The sequence below is a fragment of the Acinonyx jubatus genome, chromosome C2, assembly GCF_027475565.1.
Source record: "Acinonyx jubatus isolate Ajub_Pintada_27869175 chromosome C2, VMU_Ajub_asm_v1.0, whole genome shotgun sequence".
Lineage (NCBI taxonomy): Eukaryota > Metazoa > Chordata > Mammalia > Carnivora > Felidae > Acinonyx > Acinonyx jubatus.
This window is the reverse complement of record NC_069384.1, coordinates 41,933,001-41,946,453: the sequence shown is the minus strand read 5'-3', so window position 1 is coordinate 41,946,453 and position 13,453 is coordinate 41,933,001. Positions and strand designations below refer to the sequence as shown.

General features: G+C 34.1%; 1 protein-coding gene across 4 annotated transcripts in view; it reads right to left on the bottom strand.

The window, feature by feature from the left end:
• Positions 1 to 233: 233 nt before the first annotated feature.
• The window catches only part of ARL13B (ADP ribosylation factor like GTPase 13B), a 71,787-nt gene continuing 58,567 nt past the window's right edge, over positions 234 to 13,453 (bottom strand). For 2 of the 4 annotated variants that reach the window (XM_015080848.3, XM_015080857.3), the window contains 2 exons: positions 13,254 to 13,322; positions 234 to 4,972 (listed from right to left, as the gene is read on the bottom strand). In XM_015080848.3, the coding sequence (XP_014936334.2) occupies positions 4,896 to 4,972; positions 13,254 to 13,322 (146 nt within the window). In that variant the 3' untranslated portion in view covers positions 234 to 4,895. Of the gene's footprint in view, positions 4,973 to 10,416; positions 10,495 to 13,253; positions 13,323 to 13,453 lie in introns of all 4 variants that reach the window. The other 2 variants (XM_027077580.2, XM_015080865.3) reach the window with 2 other exon arrangements.

Here is a 13,453-nt window from a genome sequence, read left to right as displayed (position 1 = left end):
AGCTATTATTTGTTTCTTCCTCTCTTTTTTTCTCTTTACAGTTTGATATTTAATATTTAACCCATTACTCTATCTAGAATCAACATTAATGTATCATGAGAATGTTAGTGGACTTCCCCTATCTCACACCAAATAGCTACTGAAGAATAAACAAAGCTCCACACTGAATTTTAAAAATAGAAACTGTTAGCAGACTTTAGATCACTGCAGATAACAAATTGAGCTGACACAAATACCAGCAATTATATATTTTATTATTACTAAAGAATAAAGCAACTTAATAAGGACCTACACTGGGCAGGAAAGGAATTTTTACATATCTAAGCAATTTTATCACAAAGCCATTTGATATAAGAAGTGTTTCAGTGGGCATCTGGGTGGTCCAGTCGATTGAGCGGCTGATTTTGGCTCAGGTCATGATCTCACAGCTCCTGACTTCGAGCCCCACATCGAGCTCAGAGCCTGGAGCCTGCTTTGGATTCTGTGTCTCACTCTCTCTGCCCTCCCCGCTCAGGCTCTGTCTCTGTCTTTCTCTCTCAAAAACAAAGATTTTTAAAAAGTGTTTCAGAATAGGTATACTTTATAGGCTTCTGTATGTTTTACGAATTTTCATATTTACATAAAACATTTCTCAAAACCCTCATGTTTGTAGAGAGGTTTGTGTGTCAAAAAGGTAAAGACAGGCTTTGCAGTAAAACAATCTAATACCAAAAGACCATTAGCTCCTTACAATGAATGGCAGAAAAACAAAACAGAGAAATTCACAATCAAAGCAAGAGAACAAAGCATAGTTAGAGGCAATCTTGAAATTTCACCTCAGGAGAGTAGCTAATTAGCAGAGACTCTCATTTTATTATTTTGGTCCCCCAAGTGGTATGTACAAACAATCCACTGGGACTGGGAAGTAAATATAACTTGTATTTTTATTTAACTTTATCAAAACTTAAACAAAAATTAGGGAGAGGTACATGTACAAAGTACAGCCGAACATGTATATAACTGTTAGGAGCTGAAACTTACCCCCTCAAAATTCATGTTGAAGCCCTAAGCCCCAGTACCTCAGAATGTGACTAGAAATACTCTTTCCAGAGGTGAGTAAGTTAAAAGAGGCCTTTAGGGTGGGTCCTAATATAATCTGACTGGTATCTTTATAAAAAGAGGAAATTTAAACAGGCTGAGATGCTAAGAATAAACACACACAGTATAGAGACCATGTGAAGAAACAGGGAAAAGGAGGCCATCTATAAGCCAAGGAGTTAAGTTTCAGAAGAAACCAATCCTGCCAACAAGGTTCCAGACTGATCTTGGACTTTCAGACTTCAGAACTGTGAGAAAATTAATTTCTGTTGTTTGATCCACCAAGCCTTCGATACATGTTATGGCAGATCTACCAAACAAATACAATAACTTAAATATTTACTGGAAAAGAGGTGTCATAAAAATATAGAGACCACTTACTCATTTACCTAGATCATAAATTGTTTCCTCATCAGCACACAGAAAGAATTTACAACTCAGGCTCTAAACAAGCAAATAATTATATTCCTATTTTTCCTTCAATTATAAACAGCTTTCCTTCATGAAAGGAAATTCATTTCTGGGCCACCTGGGTGGTTTACATGGTTGAGTGACCAACTCTTGACTTTGGATCAGGTCCTGATCTCATGGTGGTTCTGAGATCAAGTTTCTCGTCCTCTAGCTCTGAGCTGACAGCAAGGAGCCTGCTTAGGATTCTCTCTCCCTCTCTCTGCCTCTCCCTCGTGTGCACATGCACTCTCTCTCTCTCAAAAATAAACATTTGAAAACTTAAGTAAAAATAAAGGCAATTCATTTCTGATTTCCTATCTCCCCTCTCCCCCTGCAAAAGGCTTCCATTAGTGCGTCCACAAAGCCAATGCATTATTGTTATTTTGATAATTTATAATCATACTTTAAAGTAAGTCTTCAAATATCTGAATCTGTTTTTTGGATCAGATGGAATATTTTCTTGATAAATAGTATTAGCAGAATCTCACTTGCAAAGTCTACTCCACATAGAGAAAACTTAAGTGTTTAAAGCCAAGGATAATAAAGTTTATAAGCGACAGCTTTATTTATATAAGCAGTTTCATTTCTGATAAGTTTTTGACACCTAGAAGTATTAGATTAGTGCATAACAGGAGAAATTGAATAATATGAAAGACACAGCACATAGAACTAAGTATCAAATAAAATAAAATATTGTCCTAGTAAAAGAATACTTAGTAAGAGATCAGCTGCAAATATAATGGCACATTCTATAATGTTTCTGGGCTATTCAAAATAAATTTTATATATTAAGTCTTTCATTTGACACCTAAAAGACCATTTAATTTTAAGCTTGCAGAAAACATGGCACTTAATTTTTACAAAATTGTAAGTTTGATTCTCCCATGATAAAAGTAAGCAAAATTTTTAAAATTAGTCTGAAAAATTGAGGAAAACACACAACCAATAACTCTAAAAAAATTCATTATTAATGTTTTGGAACATTTTTTTCTAGTGCTGCTATCATAGTGTCATAGTTAGAATCACTTATGATATTGGATATATGTTTTGTATGCCTTTTGCATAAAGAATTATGCAATAAGTAATTATTTTTGAAATAAGTAAAAATATTATCTTTGGATCAGTAGCAGCTTTAACAAAATACAGACATTGGATCATCTAGAATCATAAAGTGATATGATATTATTTTTAACTGCCTTTAAAATGACAATATTCTTTTCTACAAACATAAAAACTTGTGTGCAGAAAAAAGGTTCCATATAAATATCATTATTTTAATCTATTGACTTAAAATTTCTTCCAAAAGTCATATTTGAAAAATCCTTTTCTATTTTATTACCAAAAAGAAATCATTTAAATTTATCAAATGAAAAGCAAAGTAGGATACTGATATAAATTATTTTTATTGTGTGAAAATGTCATAATTCATGATGATTATGAACAAAAATACAGCATATAACAAAATAGGCATTTACTTGTTAAAAGCAACCTGGATTTACAAAACTTCTTTTAAAATATTTTTAGAATGCTTTAAGAATACAAATTACTTTTTTGAGAGAGAGATATAAAACATTTATTTCACTTTATCATATATTTAATTTCAAAATCATTTTTATTCATTCCTAATAAATGAACTCAATAATTACTGTACACTACAGTAATCACTGGTAGGAAACAAAAAAATTTAACCTTTATTTATTCTCAAACTAGATGAAAATTTAAAAGATGGCAAAAGTAAAAGTTCAGTTTTTAAAAAAAAATGACTAAATGTAAATGTTACAAAAAGGAGCCAAAAAGATGTACAAACAAGTTTTTCTCTAAAATCCAATTCAAAATTTACATTCTGCCTTCTTGTGTTGCTTTTCCTTACATTTCAGCCATTTATCAAATTTAGGTTGTTATAAAATATGACTAAAATGTGATGCTCCAAAGTTAAACTTTTAAAGTAAATAACCATATTAAACTGCCTTAGACCTACTTAATCTTGTTATTGTTAGATACTAGTATATGTCTGTTGTCAGTACAAGTTACCCAACTTACCAATTTTAACAAGGTGATAAGGATTCATATTGTATTTTCATATTGCATTTTCACCTTGATATAAACGTACACTTTCAATTAAATGCAACATTATGAATCTATTACTCAAAGTATATTTCTAAAAGTTTGTCTAAATGCCAGACAAGTAGAGAATTCTACAGATGCCATTCTTTACTGCAAGAAAAGTGCTATTATTTTAAATTGGGAAATTATTTTGGAATTATTTCGTAATTTTAAGCCAACATTTTTATTCCTATTGATTAGTTCCCAAGCATTTCCTGGTTATAAAACACAAGTCTCTGTACTTACAGTGGCTTTTTCAGGCTCTCTGCCTTTATTTCCAAGGCACAAAACAATTAGAATAACCTAAAAGAGTCATTGAAGCTTCTGATAGAATGAGGGGGTGACAAGGAGCATCCTGATCTGAAAGGTCTATCTTATAAAAGAGGTGTTCATTAGGAATTTTAATAATATCTCACATAACATTTTTATTCATTTAAAAAGCATATAGGTCAAAAAAGTATTTCAAGTCTCGTTGATTTATTGTGATCATCACCAAAAAAAAAAAAAAAAAAAAAGCAAATGACAAAAAAATTGAACTGTCCTTGGGTAGTGTTTTTAAATAATATAATTTGGTAGAGTAAAGATTTAAGAATCTATTTTTAAAAGGCATTACTTTAAAATTAGGTAAAATTAGAATGTACACTTCAAGAACAATACTATTATGAAATATACCTTAAATCATATAAATATGTCCTGTTTGTGTAGTTCATGTTTGTCAAGTAAATCAACTCCATTTCCAGACACAATTTAAACAAAGCATCTATAGAAAAGTGCACAGGCGATATCATAATAATTAAAATTCTTGTAAGTTTTAGAAAAATATAAAAAGTTAAAAACTTAGGTTATAAATTCCCAAGAGTTCCCCTTCCATGCACATGTATCTTACAAAAAATGTTTAGGATACAATAATAAAGACTATTAAACATATAGTAAAGAAAGTGTGCAGAGTCCATTGGCTCTTTTTCTGAAGAGGTTTTCCTTCAGGAATATGCCCATGAGCAGGACTGTAAGACCCAGAATCAACAGTAACTCCTGCTAACTTGATTCAAATGCTCATCCCATCTATTGGTCATTTTCCTTCCTTTTTTTTAAACCACGAATAACATGGATAATTGTCATATCAGCCAGGTCTTTGGCTATTTATCTCACTGAAATCACTATGGTTATCTTGCCCCAGTCATCAGTGCTTAGGGTTTTTCTTCTTTGAGAAGGAAGGTCTTCTAGTTGATCTTGCAGATCTTTAAAAAGCTCATCACATGACTCGGTTATGAAACCACATCATGAGCATCACTGTTAGGCCTCTGTCGCGCAGACAGGGGAGGCAGTGGCTTCCCATAGAAATCTAAGAAAAGAAGGGATACGAAAAATATAAAACAAATGTGGTAAATCAAAATTTTTGATACAATTCATTATTTACCAACCAACAATTTAAAAGAGTAGAGCACTCTGATTGGCAGGAGAAACAACAGGTGAGGAGAATAGAAAAAAAAAAAAGTCAAAATTCCAGAAAACTTGAATAGATTCAAAACACAACCAGTAGGATAAATTCCTAACTCTAGATCATAAATTAATCTCCACTTGATTTAATAAAAAGCTATATCTAATATATATATATATATATATATATATATATATATAATTGTTATTTCCAATCATACATTCATTTGCATTAGAACAAACAACAAATATTCAAAATCCATGGAAACTGTTGCCAAGGCCCTGGTAAGTCAGTACGTGTATAATCCATGTTCTCATCCAATGGCTATTACTTCTAGGTATTTTGGGAAAAGAGTTAATTATCTTAGTTTTCTGGTAAGTTGTAATCTTTTACAATGATGATTTACTATTAGTGATTTAAGACATATCTGATGCAAAGAAAGTCTTATTTTATATTTCTTAACAAGTTCCTGTCCCTTAATTATTATAAACTGGCTTAAATTTAAGAGAATATGTAAACCTTCAGGACCATCTGGGTGGCTCAGTTGGTTGAGCATCTGACTTCAGCTCAGGTCATGATCTCAGGGTTCATGAATTCAAGCCCTGAATAGGGCTCTGTGCTGACAGCTCAGAGCCTGGAGCCTGTTCTGGATTCTGTGTCTCCCTCTCTCTCTCTCTGCCCCTCCCCACTCACACTCTGTCTCTCTCTTTCCCTCTCTCTCAAAAATAAATAAAACATTTTTAAAAATTTAAGAATATGTAAACCTTCAGGAAGTAATTCTTTCCTAGCCTATTACCTTAAAATTATTCTAGAAGCAAAGATTTTTAGGATCACTTGAAATAAATATATTAAAAATGTATTACAGGTCTGTTTCCAGTTTCACATATGTGGAGAGTTTGGCTAACTAGCCCCTCATGCAAACAAGCACATGCCCTAGATAAGAGCCTGCAAGGTCACAAGTAAATGTAAGTGCCTGATATGACTTCCCCAATGCCCTTTGTGACCAACAGTCTCCCTCACCTTCCAGGGCCTTCCGTGAGGTAAGACTATAGTGGAGCTTCTACACTCTTTTGTTTTGAATTCACGAAACTGGCCTTAGCATGTGCCCCAGTTCCTACAGGTCTCTCTGCTTGTACCCTGCCTTGATCTCCCCCTGTGGAACCCTCAAGGTATGCCATATACTTCCTCCAGAACCTGTGAATAATAAATTTCTCCCACTTTGATTTCTCTTGTGGTCTTTTTGAACCAAGGTTTACCATCTAGCACCCAGGGGCCCTACTTAACAAATGTCAATTTAACAAAGTCATAACAGCATTTAAGGAGATTGGAAGTCACCACTGCATGCTACAAGAAGTAAAAAAAGCTGAACAGACTAAAAAAAAAAAACAACAATTTGTCTCAGATCCTTAAGGGGGGGTAAGTCATAAGACAAACCACTGCCCCAATACCAAAGACAAACTGGCAAATATAGGGAGTCTCAGTTTACCAGAGCAGACATTCATGAATAGAATCTGTGGAGGAAACCAGTGCCCAGTAAGAAAACCCGAACTGTATCAAAAATAAATAAATGTTAAAAAAAAAAAAAAATTAAAAAAAAAAAAAAAAAAAGAAAACCCGAACTGTAGTGATGAATTGCTGGAGGCTTAGTACACAGAAGTCTGAGAATAAAAGACTCCAGGGGGACTAAGTCATAAGAGGATCCCCACAATACTGTGAGATTTATCTCTAGGAACTTGAACAAATTCTCACAATAAATACGGGAGAAAAGTCCCCTCCTGCTTCTGGCAAGAGAGGGGAAAAGAAACCATGTAGAAATACCCCATGGCACTCTGTTCTGGGGCACAAGACCTGCTGTCAGGAGGAACTAGTTAACCAGAACCTAACCTAGTGGGGTATTATCAAACCCTAACTGATCTCAGGAAGGAAATCACCAATTCCAGCTGGCTGTATCCATTCTGTGCATTCCTTTTCAGCAGGAAAAAAAAAAAAAAACTGAGAAACTTTTGTGAAGTTCATAGTCCAGAGGCACAGGCTCACTAAAAGACTAAGATCTAATCATAGACATATAGAACACTTCTCCTTCCACCACACATCACCACCATATTACTAAATGCCAATTTGTAACAGTTCTTTTCACCTGGGACATCATGTCAGGCTATCAAAATAATAATAATAATAATAATAATAATAATAATAATAATAAAATAATACAAGGCATTCAAAAAGGCAAAACAGCCAGAATTTGAAGAGCTAGATCAAACATCAGCAAAAGACATGGCAGAAATGTTGGAATTATCAGGCCAGGAATTTAAAACAACTATGATTAATAGACTAAGGGCTTTCATGGATAAGTAGCATGCGGGAACAGATGGCAATGTAAGCAGACAGATAGAAATCCTAAAAAAGAACCAAAAAAACCCCCCACTGTTACAGAAGTGAAGGATGTCTGTGATAGGCTTATCAGTAGACTGGATGCAACTGAGGCAAGAACCTCTGAGCTTGAGGATAAATCAATAAAATCCTCAAAAACTGAAAAGCAAAGAGAAAAAAGACTGGAAAAACAAAACAAAACAAGAGAACATCCAAGAACTGTGGGACAAGTACAAAAGGCATACCTTATTTATAATGGGAATATCAGAAGAAGAAAGAAAAAAGAACAGAAGCAATATTTGAAGCAACAATGACTAAGCCTTTTCCCAAATTAATGTCAGACATCAGAGCACAGATCCAGGAATCCAGAGAACACTGAGCAGGATATATGCCAAATGAACGACATATAAGCACATCATTTTCAAATTACAGAAAATAAAAGAAAATTAAAAATCCTGAAAGAAGCCAGAAAAAAAAAAAAAAAACACCTTTCCAACAAAGGATCCAAGATAAGAATTACATCCAACTTTTCCTAAAACACCGTGCAAGCGAGAAGAAAGTAAAGTGAAATATTTAAAATATTTAGAGGAAAAAAAAACACACCCACCTAGAATACTGTACCCTGCAAAACTGCCCTTAAAAAGTAAAGGAAAAATAAAGACTTTCTCAAACAAAAATTGAGGGAATTTATTGCGAGTAGACTTGCCTTGCAAGAAATGCAAAAATTAGTTCCTTAGAAAGAAGGAAAATAACATAGGTCAGAAACTCAGATCTACATAAAGAAAAAGCATTGAAGAAATAAGTAAAAGTAAAATGCAAACACATTTCTCTTATTCTTAAATGATCCATAAAAGTTTGTTCAATGTATTTATGTATATAAACATATTTATCTTATGAATGTATGTATACATACATATATACACTTATGCATGCTTATATATATAAGTCAAATGAATGACATCAAGGCACAAAGAACAGGAGAAAGGAATTAAGATTATTTGATTACTGTAGGTACTTCAAGTACCCATTAAATCATATAGTATTCTTTGAAAGTGGACTTGGATTGGTTGTAAATGTAAATGCAAACTCTAGAGAAGCCAGTAAAAACGGTAAAAAAAAAAAAAAATTAGTATACCTGATGTGCTAAGAAAGGAGAGAAAATGGAATCATATAAAATGCTCAATTAAAACCAAAATATGCAGGGACGCCTGGGCAGCTCAGTCGGTTAAGCATCCTACTCTTGATTTTGGCTCAGATCATGATCTCATGGTTAATGAGACTGAGCCCTGTGTCAGGGCTATCAACGCAGCGCCTGCTTGGGATTCTCCCTTTCTCTCTGCCTGTCCCCACTTGTGCACATGGACTCTCTCTCTCAAAATAAATGAACATTTCAAATAACTAAATAAATGAATAAAACCACAAAAGGCTAAAAAAGAGTGAAAGACAAAAATAGGAACAAAGAATGAGGGCAACACATAGAAAACAGTAATGGATATGGCAGATATTAATCCAACTATACCAATAATCACTTTGAATGCTGGATGGTCCAAATTCAACAATTAAAAGGCAGAGAGTCAGAGAGGATCAAAAAGTACGATCCAACTATGGGCTATCTACAAGAAAACCACTTTAAATATAAAAATGTGTCAGCAGAAAATGGCTTTTCAAGCAACTACAAATTCAAAAAAACTAGTAAGTTGCAAGGATACCCTAATAAATCTTAATGTAATAGTATAACATAATGAATTAAGAAAGGTATGGATTTGAAAGCTGGACACACCTAAGTTCAAATCCTAATATTGTTACTTGGTAGCTGTGTGACATTGGGGTATAGGTTCCCTGTGCAAAAAATGGGGATATCACTGCCCATCTTACAAGGCTTTTAGGAGAATGAAAATGAGATAATGGTACCTGAAGTGCTTAGCAACATGCCAGGAACACAGAGCATACCATTAATATTATTGCTATATCATTGTTATTATTTAAATTAAAACAATTATTTTGATAAATTTCAAGTATGACTTTTCTTATTTCTTATTTTCAAAATTAATGAGAATTTTAATACGTTAACAGAACTCACAATTAAACCAGAGTGAAAATAGTTTCTAATATGGTATATTTAAGTTTATTAAACAACCAAAACTCCAGGGGTTCCTGGGTGGCTCAGTCTGTTGAACATCCGACTTCGGCTCCGGTCATGATCTTACGATTCATGAATTCGAGCTCCATATTGGGCTCGCTGCTGTCAGCCTGTCAGTGCAGAGTTCACTTCAGCTCCTATGTCCCCCCTCTCTATCCCTCCCCCACTCATGCTCTCTCAAAAAATAAACATTAAAAAAAAAAGTACCCTCCTACAAAGAAAAATCACATACACATGGCAAGAAATATCTTTTTCCCTCCCAAGAAATTATTTTATTTTTACAATTTATTTTGTATTATTTCTTTGCCAGGAAATAAAATCATGCATACAAAGTAGGTTTCTTATTGCCTTAAATGTAGGGAATATATGTTGATGTTAGTGCCCAACTGATAGGACCAACTTAATTGCTAACACACATTTTTATAAAGAGCTTCAAACTTTTTAAACATGAAATTGAAGAGTAGTAAAACTACATACAAAATTTTATCTTCATTCACATTTTAAGATATGAAATATTCTTTAGTGCATTTGGTGTTTTTAGCTAACAGAATCCTTGATATATTTCCCATAATGTAAGATACATGTTAATGAAGTATGGATTGAGAGTGTTTACATAGTAAATACACATTCTCTTTTTAAGTTTCTTTTCTCAATGCATGTCTTAACTATTACGCTGAGCAAGCATTATAGACATTAGAAAAGTAAAATGAAATTGCTATCAAGGTAAATGTCTATTATCAAAGAACAAGTAAGAATTTGCCTTAAAAATTCCCAATATAACTATAAAAAATTGTTTTCCAACCGAGTAAGTTTTAAGTGCTAAGCCAATAGTAGTTACCTTTTAATTACTACTCTAGTTCATCATGTATCTGTTGTTTACTTGCCATTAACCAAGTGCAAAGAAATGTGTACCAAGCTAGAGAAAAGAAGAGAATGCAATTTTAAAATTTGCAGCTATCAGCATCTCAGATGAAGATCTTATGATAAACCTTAAAAAATTATTTTTATTACAATTTTTAATTATACCTGTTTTCTTCCCTATGAATGAAAGCAGTTGATTGTACTTTTTTTTTTTTTTAACCCAGGTTATGTATACTTAGATTTAAAATTTATGGGAAAGGGGCACCTGGGTGGCTCAGTTGGTTGAGTGTCTAACTTCAGCTCAGGTCATGATCCCACAGTTCATGGATTAGAGCCAAAGCCCCGTGTCGGGCTCTGTGCTGACAGCTCAGAGCCTGGAGCCTGCTTCAGATTCTGAGTCTCCCTTTCTCTCTCTCTCCGCCCCTCCCCCGCTTATGCATGTGCGCTCACTCGCTCTCTCTGTCAAAAATAAATAAAGATTAAAAAAAATTTCTAACTTATGGGAAAAAAACAATAAAAATATTTTAAAACTTGTGAAGTTACAGTGTTTTCTTCTCTGCTCTGGGAAGCTACATTTATTGATACACACTGAAAATTAACTAAATTATTGGAATATGGTGGTCTTAAACTTAGCTGATTTATTACAATTCTTTCCCATGAATTCTAATTTTAAAACAAACACAGGAAAGTGAGGATGAACAAAACAAAATAACCTTCTCAACCCATTTTTGACCTTTTTCCACTTGCCCTTAACTAGCTTCCCCCTGCATGCTACCATTACTTCTTTTCTCCTCATTCTATAAAATTTCTCTCAGAAACAAGAAACTATCATTCCTTCCCACATTCATTCAGTAAATGATTACAAAGCATAAATTACAGGCAAGGATTTCATACTGTGTGATAACAACTGAAAAAAAAAAAAATCCATCTGCGAACCCTCCACCCACCAGGGTCCCTTCTTTTCTCCTGAGTTCTTGAATCTTTCTGGTACTGATTGGCCAAAAGACATTTACAAATAAATAAGCCTACAGACACCTCCAAACCATATCTCCTTCCTCAGGTATTTTCAGTCTTAGAGACAGCACCAACCTTCCAGCCCCTTGAATAAATAATCCTCTATTCCTCTGTCCCTCGGCCCATACATCCACTCATCAAATATTAATTACTATAATTAAGATATTTCCAGGGTGCCTGGTTGCTCAGTCAGTCAGGCATCAGAATTCGGCTTAGGTCATGATCTCACTGCTTGTGGATTTGAGCCCCGTGTTGGGCTCTGTGCTGACAGCTCACAGCTTGGAGCTTGCTTCAGATTCTGTCTCTGTCTCTCTGTTTCTCTCTCTCTCAAATAAATAATCATTAAAAAAAAAAAAAAAAAGATTTTTTTTCTGCGTACATTTTTTACTCTTCATTCCAATTTCTATACCTCACTTCTCACTGTAACTGTTACAACAGCCTCCTAGATGGGATCTTGACCTCAAGTGTGGCCACCATCAAGTCTGTACTTTCCATTGTGACAAAAAATTATTTTCCTAAACAATACACCTAGTAACACTACTTCCCTGTTCAAAAATGTATAGTGTCTCTTGGAAAATTATAGCAAGTCCAGACATCTTAACATATGTGTAAGGGACTTCACAATCTGACCCAAAGCCATAATTCCAGTTTCAAAACTCTTTGAATAAAAGTATTTTATGCAGTTTGATATAATTTCAGGTTACATGATAATGGTTTTCTAAACTTCTGATTTTTTTTTTTCCGCTGGCAAATGGATCTCCATAGTAAACCAAGTTCTAGATTAGGTAAACAGAGCTATCAAAAAGGGAACTGGGTATTTTATTTCTTTTTTTTTTTAATGTTTATTTATTTTTGAGACAGAGAGAGACAGAGCATGAGCGGGAGAGGGGCAGAGAGAGAGGGAGACGCAGAATCCGAGGCAGGCTCCAGGCTCTGAGCCATCAGCACAGAGCCCGACTCGGGGCTCGAACTCGTCAACCACGAGATCCTGACCTGAGCGGAAGTCGGATGCTCAACCGACTGAGCCACCCAGGTGCCCAGGGAACTGGATATTCTTGATGGAGAACTTTAATGAGCTACGCTATATATAATTACACTTTCGCATTCTAGAAACATTTTATTGCAACAGCCTGACCTGATGGTCTGAAATCAGAACTTCTGCCTGTTGTACAAAGCAGTTCTCTATACCCAGCTTCCCTTTCTCTTTCCAAATGTGGATTTCTAATGCCATATATTGGCTGGACTACACCTTATGTTAATTTCATCCAAAGAAAACTGTTTTCTAGAGTCAATAAGTCTTTCGTAACTTTCTATTTAGCTGAACTTCATTTGGTTTACTGATTTAGTCTCTGATTTTACAAACTGTGTTGATTTTTACTTCATTCCAATATTCAGCAGCTGAGTCAACTTATTAGAAGCAGACAAAAAACAATTATGAAGCATTATCACTGAGTACACTGAGCATATACAGGACAATGCTGTTTTTAATACTAAGGATAATTGTAATTTCTCATATTTAACTTAAATTGCTTTAAAACTGTCCCCATTCCATAACAATTTACATAATTATGTAATGGATAAACATAAACTATGGTTATTTTTACCTCTGTATTCCAGAGTAAACAAATTATATTGAGCCAAAAGTCACTAAAGAATAAAAAAATTAAATAAAATAAAAAGAGTAAAGTATAATGAAAAAGGATGGTTGTGGATTTGAAAGGCTTCCAAAAATAAAAGTTTGTCAAGGTAAAGAAAAGTGGATTTAATATGTATATTTTAAAACTGATCCTTTTGCATTACCATTATGACGTGTTTCACCAAGAGGCTCAAGTTTTGGAAGTCTAGTGACTTTGGGGGTTCCCCAGCCAACTAAAGAAAAAGAAAAACATTTTAAAACACTGTTAAACAATGTCTCTTTAGGCCTGTTGAGAGGTTCCCTCCCTTGACAGGAATGTATATATTTGATGCCAGGTCATATATGTATGTTGAATGACACAGTA